Here is a 22887-nt window from a genome sequence, read left to right as displayed (position 1 = left end):
ATCACTGATGAACCCAGGACAATGACTAGTAGCACTTGTTAGGCACTACTGGTGGGGGGGTCAGGGTTGGTTGTTATATGACCTCACCTGCCAGTGCTCTCTTTCTTCGCTTTTTTGAGAATAGTGATACCTCTTACCTTTAAAGAGATGCATGGCTGTGTTCGTAAGGTTTTAGTAAGTGCAATCCTAATGCTGTTGGTTGTGCAGGTTAATAAAATAGTGTAGTATAGTGTTGGTTAAGTAGTTAGAAAAGTGTATATTAGCAATATGTGGAAAAGACTAACAAAACAGGTTTGTATTAAAGTTTTTGAATTTGTAACTTTGTAATATCCTGAGGAAATAAAGCGTATTTTGTATAAATTAAGTTCAGCTCTGATTTCTAAAGCAGGGATTCTATGCACAAAAGTTTTAAGTTCAAGACAGCAATCTTGTTATTCTTTTACATAAAAATTTGACTTGTAAAATACTTTGTGAAATCTTTAAAAAGGCATTTCATTTGACAGAGCTCCCCTCTCAGCATGCATGTTTATATTTAGTTATAACTTAATTATACCTCAAATTTTTGTTCTCTCATTTATTGTCTTATACATGTTTCCCAGGATAGCCCACTGGTCTTACAGTCTGACAGAAATGTAACAGTGAATGCAAGAAATCACATGGGACAGTTAACTGGACAACTGACAGTAGGTGAGTGTTCTTTATTGACGGTTATGTACATCAGTTTAGCTTTATGAATAGGTTTCATTAATTAAAATTTAAGATAAATTATTGCTGAATAGTCAGGAAAAAAATTCATCACCATACTCAAACAAAAAAACAATGTGTACAATGTGTACAATGGATTAGAAGAGCATGATTCAGTATTAGCTGAGTTCAGGGAAAGTAGAAATTCCTCCAAATATTTAAAACAGTTTAATGGAAAATTATAATTTTTGAGGTAGCTGTAACAAAACAAACTAAGAAAAAAAAATCAGCAAAACATGTTTCAACAACAGTTTTGGTGTGAAAATAATTATCATATTCTCACAAGTTCTGTCAATTTTCCATTGGGACTTCCATTCTTCAGTGGGAATTGGTTTGCTCCCATTAGTCTTGCAGTACAGCTGCATCAGCATATATTGAAAACAGCTGGAGTAGCAGAATATAAAAAAAAACAAAACAAAACAAAAATCTAACTGCTTTCCTAGTCATTACAAAATTCTAGTGGAAAATGATCATACTGCCAGTCCTTGGATAAAATGGTGGCTGATAATTTTGCAAAACATAAAATACAGGAGATCAGAGTTCTAAATGAAATGGAAATAAAAAATCCTGTACTTATCTGTTCTGCTTTTCATGATTTTTTTCCTGCTTTTATTAAGTTTAGCATGTTATGCTGCTTTTTTAGCACAAATCGTACTTACTATGTTAGTAAATATGAAGCAATATTTTTTATATTTTCAGTACTAGGATAGTACTGAAGATATCCATTGCTTTTTAAGAATATTGGCCAGAAATTCAGTACAAAGTAATGTTCTATATATGTTAGAAAACAATATGTATTGACTGGGAATAAGATGAAAAATAATACAAACAAGTATGTCTAAGATCCCAACATCTGTATCAATTTGAGGAGATGCTCCTTAGACTCTGCATCCTTTTTTTTTTTTTTTTACTTGTAGCTTAAGCTGTGTTTTACTTACTCACGTGCAGAGGTTAAGCTCACAAATAGCATTAATTTAACTCTAGTTGTAATCTACACTGAGCTTTCATACTGGCTGGAGATAGCTGCCTCAAGTTGTAAAAAGTCTTTGGCAAGTGCGTACAGTGACACACCATCTGCACTGATTTCCCTGAATGACCACATCAAATGAGTGTGCAAAGGTAACCAGACTTGCTAGCAGATACAGATAGATGAGGAAAATTAAGCTAACACCTGTTCTAGCCATATTGTACATGCCCAGTGTGTTTATGGAACGCAGTTCTGTCTCATCTAATAGCTCTATTATTAAAACCTTCCACTTTGGTTAGTAATTGCTAAAAGGTGAGGTGTCTATGGCAGAGATTCACATTGACTAAAATAGATATGGTATTTTGATTGCTGACACCATTCCTGTTTAGTGAATCCAGCACTGAAAATGTATGTGAGTGTATTGAGATTGACTCACTTAAAGGCTTCACACTAGAAGTTAATATTCTAAAAACATAAGAGGCCTGAAGAAAACATGTGTTCTTATGTTACCATCATTAGGGTGAACACCTATAAGCTTCTTGGTGTGCAGCTGGTACAGAGTGTCTGGAAAGTGGAAGTTTGCTAAATTGCAATATTGTATTTACATTATTTCTTATTCTTTATCCTCCTCTTATTTTTCAGGCAGTATTGTCTTTATTCTTTCTTATATTAATAGAAAAATCTTCTTTACTTTTTATAAATTCCTCATACAGCACTGAATCAAAACCCACCTGGACACATTCCTGTGTAACCTTATCTAGGTATTCCTGCTCCGACAGGGGGATTGGACTAGATGATCTTTTGAGGTCCCTTCCAATCTCTAGCATACTGTGATACTGTGAATGCATATTAAAATATTCCTTGTTACAGATTAATTTAATATTTCTTACTTACTACAGGTACTCGTAACTACGTGCCATCAATATAAATCTGAACTATTGGAAATCAAGGATATTAACAGGCTCTTGAAATTCAGAATGTATTATTCCTGTCCTTCCTTATTAAAAATTTTATTGTGTAAGGTAGAGCACTGAAAGACAGATTTTTCATTTTTGCCTAGCTAAAAACATGGAAATCTCTGCTGAGAGAAGGGGTGGGGGCTTTTCTATATCCCGTTTGCTGACATCAGAAAATATTTTTTCCTGTTAGTTGTAAATATGGTCTGGAAAGTCCCAGACTTGATAAAAAATGCTCTTTGTCCCTCCACTAGTGCTGCATGCTGAAGCAGTTACATGTGTCTGCCCAGTGAAAGGTATGAAAATAATTAGTGGAGGAAGTAGTGAGAAGAAATTTTTAATCTTCAAAAAAAGGAAATTCTTATGCCTAGTTAACAACTTTGAAATGTTCTTCTCTGTTAACTTCTTTAAAAAGTTGAATAATTAAAAATCTCAAAACAAAACCAAAAAACCGAAACCGAACACTACAAATTTATATGCATGGCAGGGGCATTCTGAAAAGAAAGAAGGATGATTGTACATTTAGGTGGATGACAATACACTTCCTATACATGTGATATCATTGGCATTTTATCTGTGTTTCACAGGACATGCGTGGTGTTACAAGGCAGTAAATAGGCTGGTCTCTTTGTTGTTCAAATTGCTGTTGATGTCAAATTTTATGTCAACTAAAATTTCTTTTTTTGGTGTTTGGAGTTGTGCCATGCATGACTAAGACAGTCTTAACGAGGATCTGATTAAAATTTTAACTGCAAAATACATTAATGGAAAGAATTGGGGGTGGGGCTGCGAGAAAGATGGCTGTATGATCACCCAGGGAGATGGAAAAACTCCAGTTCACTCTTGATAAAAGGTATTCAATTCTGTGAGTTATTGTGTGAGTTATTTCTGTAAAGCACATCATTAAGACATCCTGAAGCACATCATAATCTAGGAGAAGTGAAGAAAAAATATGGTAAAAAAAAAAAAAAAAAAAAAAAGCTTAGATCACTGGATGATTCAGTGGTTACGTGTTTGAATGGTGTAAAGCAAAATTATGGCTCCAGGTCTTACAAAACCAAGGTTGCATTTATTACCATAGTACAATGTATTTATGCTGACACTGAAAACTGTACCGAGAGAAAGTCACAGGTGTAGCAATGTTGTCTGTTGAGATCTACACCAACTGGGCTAAAGTGTTGGTTTGTGCTCTGTCTATTCATGACATATGGTCAGGAAACTGCCAGATTTGTATCTGGATCTCCAAAAGGACTCCACAGTCTTCAGTTTTTAGGCATGCCATTTAAGACCAACAAAGCAGATGTAGCACAGACATGAAGTATATATACAGAATAAAGACATAAAGATAACTGTCCATTGATTTTTTTTTTTTTTTTTTTTTTGAGCTGAGCTGGATAAGGACAAGTAGGGACATCTCTCACCTCACAACCCTTACTTAGCAATACCCCCTGCATTATGCATTTCTACTGAATTACTTTGACACAACGTTTCTGTTTAGTTAATGTTTTAATAGTTTAACACTGTGTGGAAAAAGATCTACTCCTTTTCTGCCAATCTTAGGAATGCACAATAGTTGCTCACCTCAAGCCAGAAGTCTCCACACATCATGTAGATCTCTGCCTGGCTGACAAATGCTAAAACGGCATCAAAGTTAAATATGACTGAAAGGAGACATTTGAAACCCACATGTGTATTTACCGTAACTCCATGTTCAGATCTATTACTTTTCCAACTTTCTTCTTTTTTCATTATTTTTTTTTCTTTTTTTTCATCTTGCTGCAGTAATTGATTCTGACAGGCATTTCTGCTATTGCTTGACCCTTTTCCATTCAAAAAGATCCCTGGGGATGTCTGAAATGTGCAAAAAGGTGCACTTCACTTTTGCTAAGCTTTGGGCCCTTTAAAACAGAATCATAACATTCATAGAGATCCAGAGCTGTACAAGTCACAGCTTTAGAGAGCTTCTAAACCTATGGTTGTGCTCAATGAGATTTTGAGAGCCATGCAAACTGCGAAAAATTACTTGAATACCAATGAAAGTTATATCACACTTTTGTAATTACTTTTTGAAAATAGCAGGCAGATGTATAATTTTCAATTATAGCTCTTTTAAAGACTAATAACAGTACTAAAAGATATAGCTATTCAAACAACTTGTTAAACTTGATGACACTTTCCATTCATTCACCGCAAAATTTGTGTTGTGTATTTGAAATTGTTTATCTTACAAATTGCTAGTATGCTTGCTGTGTTCTTCCAAGAGTACGTGGGGTATTGTGCAGAAACTATGGGACATTAGAAACTACAGTTATGGAACCTTGTAGGAGTGAAAATCATCTCCTTCGCATTCTTACCTTTACCACATATGCCAACTGCCTGTGCTTATATCTGCCAATACCTTATACCAGGTAACTCATTCTGCTGCCCCTTCACTTTGGAGGTGATTGAAGTAACTCATTACCTAAATGTTGCCTGTGATGTTCCCTTTGCAACATCTAGACATCAAATAAGATCTGAAGCAGGAGACGACCTTTCAAGCATTCTTGCTTTTAGAGTTACCTGTGGTAGAACTTGTAATAATATGCGTGCACATATTGCTCTAAATATTTGATATCTATTGTCAGATATTACTTCTATAAGATTATTATGAACTTGAACTAAACATCCATTAAGGCAGCGGAAGTGATAATGTGCTTAAGGAACAATGGACAAGAACTGCTTCTATATTCTTCATCTTGTTTGCATACATAGCTTCAGACGTAAGGTCTTTTGTCAAATGTAAGGTGTTGCAGGAAGAGGGTAGTTTCAGATAACTCATAGACATATAGCTTTTCCTTACAGTAAGTAAAGGGAACACAACTACTCAATTCCCTTCTCTTACTTGTATGGTTGCTCTTGTATTGTCAATAGTAGAGTGCTCGAAAGGGAAGGGATGATGCTATATTGCAATCCTTTGTTAGCTGCTTCTACCCTTCAAGTGATCAGACATGGATCAGAACTTTATTGTCAGGAACATGTAAAATAAAGCCTTTCTTCTTACCATCACAGGGAGGTTTGCCTACCTGTAGTTGCAAACTACAGTGAAATTTCAAAAATCTAAAATATATAAACATTCTGGTAGTCTAATTTTCATATTAAAGCAATTGCTCTGTTGTTCATTGTGGTGCAGTAGGATTATGAATATTTTTAAGAAGACATGTTAGAAAAACAAAGTCAGATAAATTAGTTATCCATTTCTCAGCATTCTCCAAATTTGTATTCCTTAATTAAATTACAAACTGAAAAACGCTTACAATTTTCGTCGCTAAAACTGGCTTAATGTGTGGAAATCAGAAATGCAGGCAATTCACTTTTACCATACCTTTTCACTTTTACCATGCTTTTACCTTTTTTGCATTTCACACTGTCCCACATGACATCCTTGTCTCTAAATTGGAGAGACATCAATTTGATGGGTGCACCACTTGATGGATAAAGAACTGGCTGGATGGCCGAACGCAAAGAGTTGTGGTTGATGGCTCAATGTCCGGCTGGAGACCAGTAACGAGTGGTGTCCCTCAGGGATCGGTGTTGGGACCAGTCTTGTTTAACATCTCTGTTGGTGACATGGACAGTGGGATTCAGTCCACCCTCAGCAAGTTTGCCAATGACACCAAGCTGTGTGGTTCGGTTGATACAATGGAGGAGAAGAATGCCATCCAGAGGGACTTTGACAGGCTTGTGAGGTGGGCTGATGCCAACCTTATGAAGTTTAACCATGACAACTGCAAGGTCCTACACATGGGTCAGAGCAATCCCAGGCACGGTTACAGGTTGGGCAGAGAAGAGATTCAGAGCAGCCCTGCGGAAAAGGACTCGGGGATGTTGGTCAATGAAAAAATGAACATGAGCTGCCAGTGTGCACTCACAGCCCAGAAAGCCAACTGTATCCTGGGCTGCATCAAAAGGAGTGTGACCAGCAGGTCGAAGTAGGTGATCCTGCCCCTCTACTCTGCTCTCAGGAGACCTCACGTGGAGTGTTGTGAGCAGTTCTGGTGTCCTCAACATAAAAAGGACATGGAACTGTTGGAACAAGTCCAGAGCAGGGCCACGAGGATGATCAGGGGACTGGAGCACCTCCCGTATGAAGACAGGCTGAGGAAGTGGAGACCTCATAGCAGCCTTCCAGTATCCAAAGGAGGCTATAGGGATGCTGGGGATGGGCTATTCACTAAGGACTGTAGTGACAGGACAAGGGGTAACGGGTTCAAACTTAAACAGGGGAAGTTTAGATTGGATATAAGGAAGAAATTCTTTACTGAGAGGGTGGTGAGGCACTGGAATGGGTTGCCCAGGGAGGTTGTGAATGCTCCATCCTTGGTGGTGTTCAAGGCCAAGTTGGATGAGGCCTTGGGTGGCATGGTTTAGTGTGGTGTGTCCCTGCCCATGGCAGGGGGGTTGGAACTAGATGATCTTAAGGTCCTTTCCAACCCTAACTATTCTATGATTCTATACCTAGATGAATTAGTAGTCCAGCTTTTGTAGTGATGTACAAACGGGAGTATTTCATATTGTACTTCAGACTGAGTATGTAATAGGTTAAACTCTTCTTTTGGGTCATTTTATCATTAGTAGGGCTCTTCTCATTGCAACCTGTAATTTCTATGCTAAATTGCTTGCTTCGCTTTTATTTTTTTAAAGACTTTTTTTGCACCTTAAATGGAATTTCTTGTTGAAAATTACTCTGTTGTCTAATATTTTCCTTGATTTAAGTTAGTTACTAATCAGTCCAGAGAATATTTAGATAACTCTCACACCAAAATATTGTACCAAGTATACAAATTATATAGTATTATATTTCTTACCAATGCTTTATAGTAAGCTAGACACATTCCAATTATAGGAATATAAACAATTTATATAGGAGGTGAAAATACAGCTCATATGCCAGTCTGTGATGCAGATCCATTGTCAGATCTTTTAAGTGACAGTAATGTGAGGTAACTTGCCCTTTCTTAGTACAGGTTAGCTACCTTGTACTTAACTGCAGAGTTAAAGGATGTCTTTCAGCTTCAGGAACACTGCAGAAGGTACAACAGAGTGGTGCCTGACAGGCCATATGGCTTTACGTCTCCTCCTGGCAAAGTACATGAGACGAGCCAAGAGGCAGTCAGAAAGCATGCCATGTTGCTCATAACAGTTGAAATGTCCAGCTGGAATCTGAGTCTCATCACTTCTCATAATTTACTGTGCAGTGTGACATTGCCTCTGTTTCTGTCTGTCTAGTCCCTGGAAAAATCTTTTTACAAACCATCTGTGCTATAGCAGGTTTTGTAATAGGAGCTCGCACAAAATATACTGATATACTCTTAATGACTTTGTCTCAACTATCATGAGAATCTACTCACATTAATTATATTGAAGTATAGTATTAGGAAAATGTGAAGCCCTGAAAAAGGTTCAAAACTTCAACCGCTTTGCCAGCACTTTGAGGGGCCTGCCAAAGTAGCCTTTTAAAAATTATCATGTTAATTTATTTGAAATTTATCCACGTTTCTCCTGTATTTCTCATCTTCCAATTATAGAAAGCTTTTCGACTTGTTTGCTTTGATTCAGCATCAAGAAGCAGTAGTAGTTAATGGACTAGTAAAAAACAGTTGCAAACAACTCTTTTCTAGTTTTTACTTCTGTTTGTCTTTAAGTTAGTTGCATCATTCTCTGTGTTAATCTGTGTATGTACATTTGACATTCAGCAGTGGGGAACTTATGCTCTTGTGATTAGGCATTTAATTAGCTGGACTGAAAAATAATACTTCTTTATACATCCATTGCATAATTAACTCATAAAATTATTAACGATACTTGGTGTCACCAGTCATTTACAGTTCTCTTGTGCCTGGGTAACAAGATCCCTTTGAAAGAGAGAGATACTTTACGCAGTACTTCAGATGCATTTAGTCATTTAGGTACATTTTCAATTTTTAAGCAGTATGTTTCACGTCTTTATGATACTTTTGTATATTATGTGCAGACATAACACTACACCACTGTTTAATATTTGACTTACTCTATGGTGTAAAACACATCTTACATCTCCTTTATGAATTGCCTCAAGAAAACTGTGCTATAAAAATAGAGCAGTAAGCTATTTCCCTGTCACTTATTGGGACCAGGTGGTAATTCTTCGTGGTAGGCATGGCCATTATTTAACCTGAAATTTCTTTCCTGAAATACACGAGCATATAGTGTCAGTTGATATGTCAAGAATTAAAAATTCCCCCATGAATAAATACAAATGCAAGCAGAAGTAGGACAATATTTAAGTTCTGTACAATTCCTGTGGGGTTATTTCAGGGGCAAAAAAGCTTGTGCATTCTTGGTTCTAAACAGCATAGCAAAGAAGTTCTATGCTGTGGATATCGGATTCCTTGCTTTAAGTATCCTCACTAGCATGTTATATATAATCTTCTTTCAATCTTAAAATCAATTCTTGTTAAATTATTTAAACACTACATCGGTACTTCCAGAGCTGGGGTGTTGAGACCCCTTCCTCTTCTTTCCTCATTCGGTATACTTTTTTGTTCTTTCTGCATTCTTCAAACTCTAAAAGTTTTTGACATTTAAGACTTTTCCAAAGATCCAGCTTTTCTTCTTTTCTTTTTCTTTCCATCAGTCTGAGCTCAGGAAGACTATTTCTACTTTGGACACAAGGTACAGCTCATGCTAGTTCATATCTGAAGCAAAAGGAGAACACCTTTTGCTGTCTGTAACAGATGAAAAACATACTTTGTACTTCTATAAATAATCTGATATTTCTTTCTATAATATTTGCAGCATAGACAAAATACACGCAGATTATTTTCTCTCTCTTTTTCTAAGTTTATTCATCATCTATGTTTGGAAGTAATTTTGAGGTCAAGTACTTGATTTTGATGTTTTTTCTTTCCATAATATGGAGCTGCCTTGGAAAGGACAACCACATGGAGGAAAAGATCTTTTCAGTCAGAATACGTGTTCTTAAGTTTGGATTTTAGAAATCCTTTAAGGCATATGCAGCAACATCCTTTTTTCTTCTGTAACAACAATTTTGTTGTATATATTCAGCATAAATCTTACTTATCATTGAGTTGCTGTTATGAAATTGGACATTTTTTTCACATGTGGAGAGGTATAGATCTGCATAAAAAATTTAGATTGAACTTCAATGAAAAGGTTCTCTACTGAGAGTGGTCGGTCACTGGAACATAGTTCCCCAGGAAAGTGCTTAGGGCTGTGCAGTGTCAAGCTGGTGCGGTGCTGTGTTTTGGCTTTAGTCTGAGAACAATGCTGATAACACACTAATGTTTTAGTTGTTGCTAAGTAGCATTTTACTCAGATCAAGGAGTTTTCAGTTTCATGCTCTCTCAGTGAGGAGGGGCACAAGAAGCCAGGAGGAAGCAGAGACAGGACACCTGACCCAAACTAGCCAAAGAGGTATTCCATACCACAGCACGTCATGCCCAGTATATAAACTGGTTGGAGTCACCCGGAAAGCCCAGATCACTGCTCGAGTCAGGCTGGGTATCAGTCAGTGGGTGGCGCGCAATTGTGTGGTGCATCACTTGTGTTTATTTTTTCCTTTTCCCCTTTTAGTTTTATTTTTATATTCTCTTTCCTGGTTATTTCCGTTATCATAATTATTATTAGTAGTGTTATATTTTACTTGATTTTATTTATTAAACTGTTCTTATCTCAACCTGCAGGGTTTGAATCTTTCAATTCTCCTTCCCATCCTGCCCAAGGAGGGGAGACAGAGGGAGAGGTGAGCAAATGTCTGCATGGTACTGAGTTACCAGCTGGGTTTAAACCATGACAACAATGCTTTCAGTCATATGCTTTAGTTTTAGTTAGTCCTGTGAGGAACAGGGGATTGTACTCAGTTATCCTTATGGGTCCCTTCCAACTTGAGATATTCTGTGATTCTATGATTCTTTCAAAGGGATACAGAACAGGTCCATGGAGAGGGAGGATGAGGGAGAAGTAGCAGGTCTTCCTCAGCCAGTCTACTGGAAGACAGACTTTGAGTCAAGCTGCAGGTCCTAGCTGCTTACAGTTGGTGCTGGCACAAATAGCCAGCAAGGAGAGAACTGGTCGTGTGATGGCTTCCTGCAGGATAACCCTTGGAAAAGCAGCAGCTGCAGCACTCTTTTCTCATGAAAAGGCAATAGCTAAAGTTCTATATCCAGTATCACTTTAGACATAATGGAAAAAGGATAAAAGGGAAAGCTAAATCAGTGTTTTCCAAGCAGTGATTGTAGAAGGGGAGCAAAATTACTGTGGTGACCCTGTGTAAAGGGGTGCCTGATAAGCCTCAGCTTGGTGCCTTAGTATTTCATCTCAATGCTGACTTTGATTCCAGAGCATCTGTAGGGAGACTGGACATACATCTAAGTAGAATTCAATTACCTGCAGCTATTTTGCCAGCAGTATAGCAGTCCTGTGCTTACTTTTCTGTTTTATAGGCTTTTTATTTTACCTCACTGGTAATAGGTGTTTCTATTATTTGTAGAAAATTCTGTTTAAGTTTCCAAATATTTTATCCTCAATATTAAAAGATATATTCCCCTCCTACTGTACCATACCGTACCATACTAAGCTATAAGCAGTGGTTGGATTTAATTGTAGAAGTAGAGTCTGAGTGGGAACAGGTCATTAGTAGTTTTCATGGCGGTGCTGATGCGTTAGTGTTTAAACATTAATCCATTGCCATCTGTCCTGCTGTTGTTACCCACACACTGTTGGCCAATATAGACAGCATAACTACTACCCAAATGTTCAGAGCAGAGAAGTGATTTTCTTTTCTGAGAGAGAGATCCCAAAAGTGAAAGAAATAGACATTATTCAGAGGTATTTAAGTAAGGATTTGAGGGATACAGCATACATCTTCAAGAGATGGATCTAATTCTTTGGTCTTAGCTTTATCAACTGCTAATATTTAATTTAACTACAAAAACAGGTGCTGTGCATGTGTTGTGACATTCACTAGGCTGCTGCTGGGTGCTAAGCATTATTAAATTACTTAGAGCATCTGGACATTTAGCAAGTCCCTGGAAGGACCTTAAGATTTTATTTTTACCTCTTTTTTTCCCTAATGCTCAGGCAGCTTATTAATATTGGTAAGAATATATTATTCTAATAGAAGAGGCTTAGGTGAAGGACAAAATAAAGGCAAATAATTGAGAAGCCAGTTTTAACTTAATCAAACACAAAACCATAATAATAATAATAAAAAAAAGGCAGTGAGATATTTCTGATGTTCGCCTTTACTTCAGAGCTACAGAGAATGCTTGCAAGAAGAAACTCAATAGCGTGCTGCTGCTGTTAAAGATGTTGAAGTGACAGCAAAGAGATTTATCAAAAATATGGGTGAGAAGTAGTTTGTTTGTATGCTTAGAATCTTTATTCAGCTAAGTTATCTTTAAAAAGTCTTAAGTTTTATCACTTATCTTACTGAGCCAGCTATGGGAAGTTAACTTGTTTCTATACATGAAAGAAATTTTTGCAAGTTCTGAATAGGCAGGCTTGGAAACATTTGTCTGTTTGTCCATGAAAATTATTTGTCCATAGAAGACCATGAACCTCCTAGATCACAAGGTCTAGTTCATATCTGTTAGATGATTAGTAAGGCCAGGTTGGACAGAGTCTTGGGTGACATGGTCTAGTGTGTGGTGTCCCTGCCCATGGCAGGGGGTTTGGAATTAAATGATCTTAAGGTACTTTCCAACTCTAACCATCTATTCTGTGATTCTATAATAAAAACCCTTATATTTTCTAGGGTTTCCTCTTACACATCTTCAGACTATGAGAAATTGCATCTTGCTGTTTTGTTACAATTATTGTGTGTTTTTAAAAACACTGATGTTGAAGTTTCAATTTATTGCCCTGCTTTATCTGATTCCTATAAAAATATGCATTTCCAAAACCAACTTCAGTGTATAACACATAGCTTAGTAACACATAGGTAATTACCAGTAATATCCATAATATGAACATAATTGATTTGTTCTGCTTCTTCCTCAAGATCATTACATTTATTTGCCTTTTAATTATTTTACTTCTATTCTGAACAGTGTGGAGTTTCAAATTCCATATGATGCTCATACTAGAGATATTTAATTGTGTGATTTGTAGATGGGCAAAACTGTCTTGATGTAATTTTTCTCAAACATGCACAGGACATTTAAAGGTATTTTTAATGTGGATTTTAAAAATTTCTATATGCATAAATATGCTCTGAAAATACCTTCTTTTTCCTTATGTTATTCTTAGGGTAATAAATATTGCAGTTGCAGCTGAATTATGAAAAGATGGCAATGAATTAATAATTAGCTGAATATTTTAAAATTTAGAATAGATTTCTTCCTGTGAGGAAAACCATTCCATAAATCTGAAATTAATTAGTTACTAGGAATAGTTATCACTCTGAATCACTAACATCAGTTATAGTTGAAAATAATTCAGTGAGCACTTTCTGCAAATCAAAATTAAGGACTACATTGCCTTTAAAATAAGTTATTCCCACATTAGAGTCCTGTCCTGGGTTCAGCAGTAGCAGTCATTTTTCTCCTTAGTAGCTGGTGCAGAGCTGTGGTTTTGACTTTCAGCCTGGGAACAGCACTGAGAACACCGGTGTTTTTAGTTGCTGCTCAGTAATGTTTACTCTGACCAAGGACTTTGTGAGTCTCATGCTCTGCCAGGGAGGAGGGGAAGCCGGGAGGAAGCAGAGACAGGACACCTGACCCAAACTAGCCAAAGAGGTATTCCATACCACAGCACGTCATGCCCAGTTTATAAACTGGGGGAGTTACCCGAAAGGGCTAGATCGCTGCTCGGTCGGGCTGGGTATCGGTCAGCAGGTGGTGAGTGGTTGTATTCTCTTCCCTTGTTATTTCCCTTATTATTATTATTGGTGGTAGCAGTAGTGGTTTGTGTTATACCTTAGTTACTGGACTGTTCTTATCTCAGCCCGTCGGAGTTACATTCTTTCGATTCTCCTCCCCATCTCTCTGGGAGCAGGAGGGAGGAAGGGGTGGGAGTGAGCGAATGAGCTGCATGGCTGACTGGGCTTAAACCATGACAAGTCCCAAAACTTCATGAGTTTCCTTTTGTTATGTTCTGGTCAGCTGTTTTATTTGGAAAAGCTGTTTGGTCATTCTTCTCTCACATGTATTGCCAAGGCACCTGGACTCTTTACTGCCTTAAGGTTGTCAGACACTAAAAAATTGCTATCCATTTTGCTTCTTGGTGGAGGATGACAAGATGGTTCTGACACTCACCTGTCTTTTAAGAAGGAAGGGAAAATTTGTTAATCTTCTGACCCTAGTTTGGTGTTTTCTGGGTCTTCATTTGCTTGGTTTCTGTTTTATGGTTTTTGTATGGTTTGGGTGTGGTTTTTTTTGTTGTTGTGGTTAGGGTTTTTTGTTTGTTTTAACAACTTTTCTTTGTGTAACTTGCATATGAAGCCAGAAACCAATTTACCATGTCTATTTTTCTCTGTGTTGAAGTGATTCTAGTTGGCTTGCCATACTGCCGAAGCAAAAGCTTTACATCAAGTCTAGACAAAAACTCCACCTATGCTGCAGGTCTTGCCTCTGAATTTATACATTCATCTGCATCTGGGTTAGATACAAATTCATACATTCCTTTGAAGACTGCAGATTTCCTCATGATACTAAACTTGTTCTGTTACCATAAGATCCTACTCTCAAGGGTATCAGTATAGGCTGTCAGTATAGCCTAGTGGTGTATTTGAAAGGTAGACACTCTAGGACTGATTCACATCACAGATAAAGACAGAATTTAAGTGTCAGCAGGGTAGGAATCTAAGGTAGATATCTTAATCTGTGAATTGAATTACATCTTCTGTGTTACAAGTCAACAATGAACTCTATTGAGAACTTTAGTCAGAAGAGACACTTATAGAAGCGTAGAGCCCAGATCTGCTGGTATCCTGATTCTGCAGCTTTTCTGGCCCTTGTCCCACTGTCAAGGACAAGGAGACAAGTAATTTCCTAAATGGCTAATATTAAAATCCTGAGAGCTGGGCTAAGCCATCATCATCTTGTGCTATCATTATAGTGAATGCTAGTTGTTCAGAAATCTGCAAATGCAGTTCACTAATCTACCAAGTAGCAGAAAATTATAATTTTCTGGTCATCAGGCTACAATTTTTTACTCCTTCTTTAGTACCCAGTGGTAGCCTTTTTGTAGATGAATCCTGTATATATTTTAATATTATTTTGTACATTCTTTCATTGAATCTTTCTCAGATAAAGTGCCATTATATGAAATGCTAACAACTTCTGCATAGATAACTTCACCATATTTGTACTCTCTAGGTAAAGCAGATAATCTGAGAAAAACAGTCACTTTGGAAAAAACAGATTTTCTAGTCATCCCTATGTTATAGCTATCAGCATTGAATTAATTTTATTAAATTTAAAGCTTTTTTGGTTTTAAATATCTTTCCTAAGCAAACTTCTAGTTACTTTGGGAGCTCTTATCCTTTATTCAGTCTTTTTGTCTCAAAATGTGATGAATCCATCATTTATATTAAAAAGTTTAATTTGTATTCAGAAAACTTTTAATGGTCTAATTCAGTACATTGTGAATAGTGTTAAACATTTTTTCTAGTCAGAACAGGTTATATTTGAAGTCCCTGGAAAACTGTCAAAAGCATCTGGAAAAGCAACTTGTATATTTTTATGTCTTTTTAATAAAATTGAGGGGGCAGAGTTATTATAAGTGAATATATAAATGCAAGTAAAAATATTTAAGTTGGCTTTTAAATTTTGGTGATAACTGGCCAAAAATGTTCAAAATACATACAGAGTGGAAACAAATTTCAGAATGACTGCGTCTAGTGCCTACAGAGAATATTACCAGTAAGAAGGAAAAAACTGAACTGCTTTACTTCTTAAATCTTCACAAAGTAAGATACATAACAGATAGTAAAAAAGGCCACAAGGTAAAATCAGGAACGTAAAAGGTAAACAACCGTTATGTGACATGAATGCTTTTCACTTAATTCAGTTTCAGTTCCAGTCCAGTTCAACTTAGAATGATAAAGCAGGTACCAGAAAGGTATTATTGCACTATTAGCAATTATTTCAGAGAGTATGCTGATGAGAGATAAGGTCTCAAAGGATGCAAACAGGTCAAACATCAGATCTCTTTTTAAGAAAAAAACCCTGTGAGATTTTAGAGGTTTACCAGCAAGAATTTTTCAGTAGAATTTCTGGGAAATTTTTAGAACATTCAATACAAAGACTTAAAGTTTGACCTAAAGGAAACACATAGTGATTGAAACAGTTTTAGAAAGGAATAAATAACATTATGATCTGCGAGATATTCTATTTCCCAAGGAGAAATGCAACATTCCTGTTTTATCTTTGAGTTTCATCTAGGTAATGTGCTGTTCATTAAGCACAGCATTTAATCAGGTATCTCGTACTATGTATCTTTCTCTCTCTTTTATTTATTTTCAGTGGAATATGCTGTAAATAATATACTTCAGTTATTTAGTAGACAACTTTGGATTTTTCTAAACAGGTACTGGCCAAACAATGTAACAATAATCTTATAGCCTAATTCAGCTAACAAGCAATGGAAACTTTCTCACTGATTTTGTATGGAAATGTAATGCACAGACTGCTTCAGTAAGACTCAGCTTCTGAAAGGTATATAATCAGCTTTGTAAATTATTTCAGTTGTAAAAGCCAATCACATCTCAGAAAGCTAAACATTCCAAAGTTGAGGGCAACGCTGAAAATGTGGAAAATTCTCTTAGGGTTTAGTACTATTCAGGTTGCATTCACCATGAGGAGGAAAAATTGATAAACTTTCTGTTCCTATTCACACTTTGGAGTACTCCAAAATACATTAGAATTATAATAAATTCATTTGCATGAGCTGGATATTTAAGCTTGTTGATAAAGTTGATAGCTATAAGTAGAATGTAATATAGTATAGCTATTTACTTGTGTCACAAAGAAAGATTCATGGACAATAGAGGAAAACATCCACAGGAAAGATTATGCAGTAAGCCTGGTAATAAAAAAAATATAAATTTATAATTATGTATATTCATAATTTACCTTATATTTAAATATATTTCATTAGATAATTTAAATTTAGCCATTTACAGTTATTTCTTATGTAAGTATATTTATATGTTATCATATGTTAATTATATTTTTACAATATATTTATAGTATTATGAGAAAAATCACTCATTATACTTGCCACAAGCCTCAATTCATCTATCTAGTTAATATTTTGACTAAATTAAATTTAATGAGATTATAAATAGAGAAAATATACTGTCTGAAGTCTTACACAAACAATTAGGTGCTTGGCATATCTTCCTTTGGGTTGTGTAACTTTCTTATCTAAGAATCCATATAAGTGATTAATATACTATAGACAAATTTATAACCTGTCAGCTGAGCTACAGAAGCAGATAATGAATATGCTTTTAGCCCTTACAGAAGCAAAATTTGCATTAACTTAAAGTTCAGGCAACCTTCAGGAGCCCATTTTACTTTCATTCATCCATGTGTATTGATCATAGCTGATGAAACCTATGGATGGCTATATCAGATCCAAGGTCTGTTTAGCCTGTAATTTCTTGAAGTTTCCAATAGAAAATACAATATGATAGTGATAATAGGAGAAAAAATACAAGTTTGCTTTTGTGTACTTGTAGCCTCATATAGAAGTAGCATGGAAAGTGCTGTCTGCTGCAACTTGTATACAGCTTTCATATATACTTTCATACCTGTGGTTCCATCATCACGATGCACCAGGAAGGCAGAATAGAGGGAACGATGTATTCTATCCATTGCAAAGGTGACAGGCAATATTTTGGGTGTGTCTTTTCATCAAGTTCTAGAAGTGAAATCTGCCTAGGAAATCGAGAGTTTTCCTGTGAGCTCCCATTTGACTAAGTCCTAAACCTATAATATCACTAATCTTTTATAGATACCAGAGGGTCTGTAGATAATGTAGAAGGAAAAGCCATGCTACCACCATATCTCTTGTCCAGTTCAGGGGGTTCTACTTGATGTAATTGTGGTGGGTGACTCCCTTCTGAGGGGAACAGAAGGGCCCATTTGTCGACCAGATCCATCTGACAGGGAAGTCTGCTGCCTACCTGGGGCTCAGATTAGAGATGTTAAAAGGAAACTCTCTGATCTGGTGCAGCCATCTGACTACTATCTGCTGCTGGTTTTTCAGGTTGGCAGTGATGAAATTATTACAAGGAAGGCAAGGGCAATGAAGAGAGACTTCAGGGCCCTGGGACAGCTGGTTAGAGGGTCTGGAGCGCAAGTGGTATTTGCCTCCATTCCTGTTACAAGCAAGGGTGAAGAGATAAATAGGAAGAGTCTGCAGATTAATATATGGCTATGTGACTAGTGCCAAAGGCAGGGGTTTGGGTTTTTCAATCATGGGCTGCTATATGAGACACCTGGTTTGCTGGTGGCAGGTGGGAGACACCAGTCCCAGAGGGGGAAAACGTTTTTGGGGCAGGAGTTAGCGGGGCTCATTGACAGGGCTTTAAACTAGATATGAAGGGGGAAGGGGAGATAACTGGGCCTGCTGGGGACAAGCCCAAGAGAAACATGCTAGCGCTTGAAGGATGGCGGACTAGGGAGGACTCTCAATCTATTGTTTCATTTGAGGGAAAGGATAGTTGTTTAGACCCTGTCCCGCAGGTGAAAAAGGGTACTAGGACAAGAGTTAGCAGAGCTCACTCACAGAGCTTTAGGTTAGATTCAAAGTGCAAGGGGGTTGTAGCTGAGTTTGAACTAGTGGGGCATTGTTCTAGTATTAATGAAGACCAGAAGGCCTTCCCGCCTCCCGAGGGTGTCATTAGCGTGCTCTGCTCACTCCCTGAAATGCCTGTACACCAATGCACGCAGCATGGGGAATAAACAGGAGGAGTTAGAAGTCTGTGTGCAGTCTAAAGGTTATGATCTGGTGGCAATTACAGAGACATGGTGGGACAGCTCACATGACTGGAATGTGGTCATGGATGGCTATGTCCTTTTTAGGAAAGATAGGTCAGCAAAGCGAGGTGGTGGAGTTGCCCTTTATGTGAGAGAGCGACTAGAATGTGTTGAGTTCTGTCCAGGGGCAGATGAGGGGCAAGTGGAAAGTCTGTGGGTACAAATTAAGGGACAGGCTGGTATGGGTGATACAGTTGTGGGGGTCTATTATAGACCTCCTGATCAGGACGAAGGAGTTGATGAGGCTTTCTACAGGCAACTGAAAGCAGCCTCGCAACTACATGCCTGGGTCCTCATGGGGGATTTTAACTACCCCGATATTTGCTGGAAGACTCACACAGCCAATCATTCACAGTCTAAGAGGTTCCTCCAGTGCATTGATGATAACTTCTTAATGCAAATGGTGGACAAACCAACTAGGAGAGGAGTGCTGCTGGATCTAGTGCTCACCAACAGGGAGGGTCTGGTTGAAGTGGTGATGGTCAATGGCAACCTTGGCTGCAGTGACCATGAGATGGTGGAGTTTAGGATCCTGTGTGGGAGGAATAGAATACTTAGCAAGGTCACAATTCTGGATTTCCAAAGGGCCAACTTTGGCCTCTTCAATCAATCGCTAAGGGAAGTCTCATGGGAAAGGGTACTAGGTGGTAAAGGGGTTCAAGATAGTTGGTCAGCATTCAAGGACCACTTCTTCCAAGCTCAAGATCAGAGTGTCCCAATGGGTAGGAAATCAAGTGAGAGAGCCAGGAGACCAGCATGGTTAAACAAGGAACTGCTGGGCAAACTCATGTGGAAAAAGAGAATCTATGGATTATGGAAGGAGGGGCTGGCCACTTGGGAGGAATATAGGACAGTTGTTAGAGGATGTAGGGAGGCAATTAGGACAACTAAAACCTCCTTGGAACTTAATCTTGCAAGTTGGGTTAAGGACAATAGAAAGGGCTTCTTCAAATACATAGTGGATAAAACTAACACAAGAGGCAATATAGGCCCACTGCTGAACGAGGTGGGTGCCCTGGAGACAGAGGATATAAAGAAGGCAGCGGTGCTGAATGCCTTCTTAGCCTCTGTCTTTACTCCTGCAGACTCTCCCCAGGGGCCCCAGATTCCTATAGCCCCAGAAGGAGTCAGGATAAAGGAGGAGTTTGCTTTGGTAGATGAGGATTGGGTTAGGGATCAGTTAAGCAATCTGGACATCTATAAATCAATGGGTCTGGATGGAATACACCCACGGGTGCTGAGGGAGCTGGCAGAGGTCATTGCTAGGCCACTCTCCATCATCTTTGGTAAGTCATGGGAAACGGGAGAGGTGCCTGAGGATTGGAGGATAGCAAATGTCACGCCAGTCTATAAGAAGGGCAAGAAGGATGACTCAAGTAATTATAGACCGGTCAGCCTTACCTCCATCCCTGGAAAGGTGATGGAACAACTTATTCTTGACACCATCTCTAGACATATCAAGGATGAGGGGGTCATTAAGAGTAGCCAACATGGTTTTACCAAGGGAAAGTCATGTTTGACCAACCTTATAGCCTTCTATGAGGAAGTAACTAGGTGGATGGATGATGGTAGAGCGGTAGATGCGGTTTTTCTTGATTTCAGTAAGGCATTTTATACTGTCTCCCACAGCATCCTCATAGATAAGCTAAGGAAGTGTGGGCTTGATGAACAGGTAGTGAGGTGGATCAAGAACTGGTTGAAAGGAAGAAGGCAGAGAGTTGTGGTCAATGGGGCAGAATCTAGCTGGAGGTCTGTGACTAGTGGAGTCCCTCAGGGGTCAGTGCTGGGATCAGTGCTGTTTAATATTTTCATCAACGACCTGGATGAGGGAACTGAATGTACCCTCAGCAAGTTTGCTGATGACACTAAACTGGGAGGAGTGGCTGACACACCAGAAGGCTGTGTTGCCATTCAGCGAGACCTGGACAGGCTGGAGAGTTGGGCGGGGAGAATCTTGATGAAATTCAACAAGGGCAAGTGTAGAGTCTTGCATCTGGGGAGGAACAACCCCATGTACCAGTACAGGTTGGGGGTTGACCTGCTGGAAAGTAGTGAAGGGGAAACGGACCTGGGGGTCCTGGTAGATAGGAGGATGACCATGAGCCAGCAATGTGCCCTTGTGGCCGAGAAGGCCAATGGCATCCTGGGGTACATTAGAAAGGGCGTGGTTAGTAGGTCGAGAGAGGTCCTCCTCCCCCTCTACTCTGCCTTGGTGAGGCCACATCTGGAATATTGTGTCCAGTTCTGGGCCCTTCAGTTCAAGAAGGACAGGGAATTGCTTGAAAGAGTCCAGCGCAGAGCCACAAAGATGATTAGGGGAGTGGAACATCTCTCTTATGAGGAGAGGCTGAGGGAGCTGGGTCTCTTTAGCTTGGAGAAGAGGAGACTGAGGGGTGACCTCATCAATGTTTACAAATATGTAAAGGGTGAGTGTCAGGATGATGGAGCTAGGCTTTTCTCAGTGATGTCCAGTGATAGGACAAGGGGTAATGGGTGTAAACTGGAGGATAAGAGGTTCCATATGAACATCAGGAAAAACTTCTTTACTGTGAGAGTGACAGAGCACTGAAACAGGTTGCCCAGGGGAGTTGTGGAGTCTCCTACGTTGGAGATATTCAAGGCCCGGCTGGACAAGTTCCTGTGTGATGTACTCTAGGTTACCCTGCTCTTGCAGGGGGGTTGGACTAGATGATCTTTTGAGGTCGCTTCCAACCCTCGGGATTCTGTGATTCTGTGATTTTTGTTATATAAATGTATATAACAAATACATTATATTTGTTATAATATAATAACAAATATATTTGTTATATATAATAAGCTAACAATATCCCTATGCTAACAATACATGTGGACAGCTGATATTACTGTAGTCTGATGATAAAAAAGTAACAAATATGTGCAGTGCTGCTTCTGGCCTAGCACTTGCTCTGCTTCCTTTGTCTGAGTAGGTAATCATTCTGATGGGGAAACCTTGAAGGTCAGCCTCAACTAAATGCAGTAGTTGACAGATCCAGGTAGGGGGTTTTTCAATTGCTGCTTTCACCACTTTTTGATATAAAAAAATGGGTCCTTGCCTTCCTCAACAAACAGAACACAGAATATGTTCTGATTGCCATGAATGTTTGCTTGTATAGATGTCTTGCTTTCAGCTGAAAGATCTCTTTATTCACATTTCTCAATGCTTTTATTCAGCTGGTATGAGTGTTTCATTTGCATTATTGCATTTACATTAACTAAAAAATTTGAGACATCTGATGGCCCAAATAATATAATATCTAACATTCCTATGAATATTAAAAAAATTTTATCTAGGTATATTTCACAGATACTGATTTTAGACCCAGCTGGAGGTTGAATCTTTATTATAAATGCTTTATCTTTTTTATCTCCCATCTCAGAAGCATCAAGGCATTCTCATAAAAGTAGTTTTCTTTGTCATCCAAAAATATCATACATTTAGTAAATGTTTAAATAACTAACTTTCATTGAAAAATCAGAAGACAGTACATTGAATTTCATTACATTTTGCATTTAAAAGGATCATAAATCATGGCAATTTTATTTGATTTCTAGGCCCTATGTTTAAAGTGGTTGATTTCTTATGTATTTCTGTGTCTGAGTTTGCTGTCTGCCGCGTGGACATGGAATGTGATTTAGAAACTAGACACAACTGCTAGTGTACATCTACATCTGATAAAAGCAAACAAAATATCTTTATCAACAAAAGAGAAAAAAAAATCTGTCTTCTTGTTATTCAGTACTGCTTATAGTTAGTTTTTCTCCTGCATCTCAGTCTCAACTTATGTTTCAATAAGTTGAGGATGAATGAAAAGGCACTGTAGATGACTGGAAACAGACCAGAAGACAAAGCAAAGCAAATGTTAGCTTCACTTTGTTTTTAACATTTGTGTTACTTTCATTGTTGTTGATCGGAGTGGGAATATAGCACTTTGCTACCGAGAGAATGTATGATCTACTTAATATATAAGGTTAAAGTCCCAAACCTATTTTTTGTCCTAAATGAGTAATGTGCAGGGTTTAGATATTCTTAAAAATCTAAAAACTATGTCTAAAGTAATGTCTGAGTAGAAACTGTTTCAGTTAGGGAAATAGTCTTACTTTTAGTTTGTCTGTTTTGTCTCCATAGTAATGACTTTCTACTTCACTTCTTATGTTCAAAAGTATCATACAA

General features: G+C 38.0%; 1 protein-coding gene across 3 annotated transcripts in view; it reads left to right on the top strand.

Moving 5' to 3' along the window:
• SGCZ (sarcoglycan zeta) overlaps positions 1–22887 on the top strand; it is a gene marked incomplete at its 3' end in the record, with an annotated part of 494596 nt that overhangs the window by 411094 nt on the left and 60615 nt on the right. For all 3 annotated transcript variants that reach the window (XM_080615414.1, XM_080615415.1, XM_080615413.1), the window contains one exon: positions 600–687. In XM_080615414.1, coding sequence (XP_080471540.1) covers positions 600–687 — 88 coding nt within the window. The remainder of the gene's footprint in view (positions 1–599; positions 688–22887) is intronic.

Source organism: Psittacula echo (assembly GCF_963264785.1).
Source record: "Psittacula echo genome assembly, chromosome: 1".
NCBI classification, from domain to species: domain Eukaryota; kingdom Metazoa; phylum Chordata; class Aves; order Psittaciformes; family Psittacidae; genus Psittacula; species Psittacula echo.
Note: the sequence above shows the minus strand (reverse complement) of the source record. Positions and strands in the feature narration are given on the sequence as shown.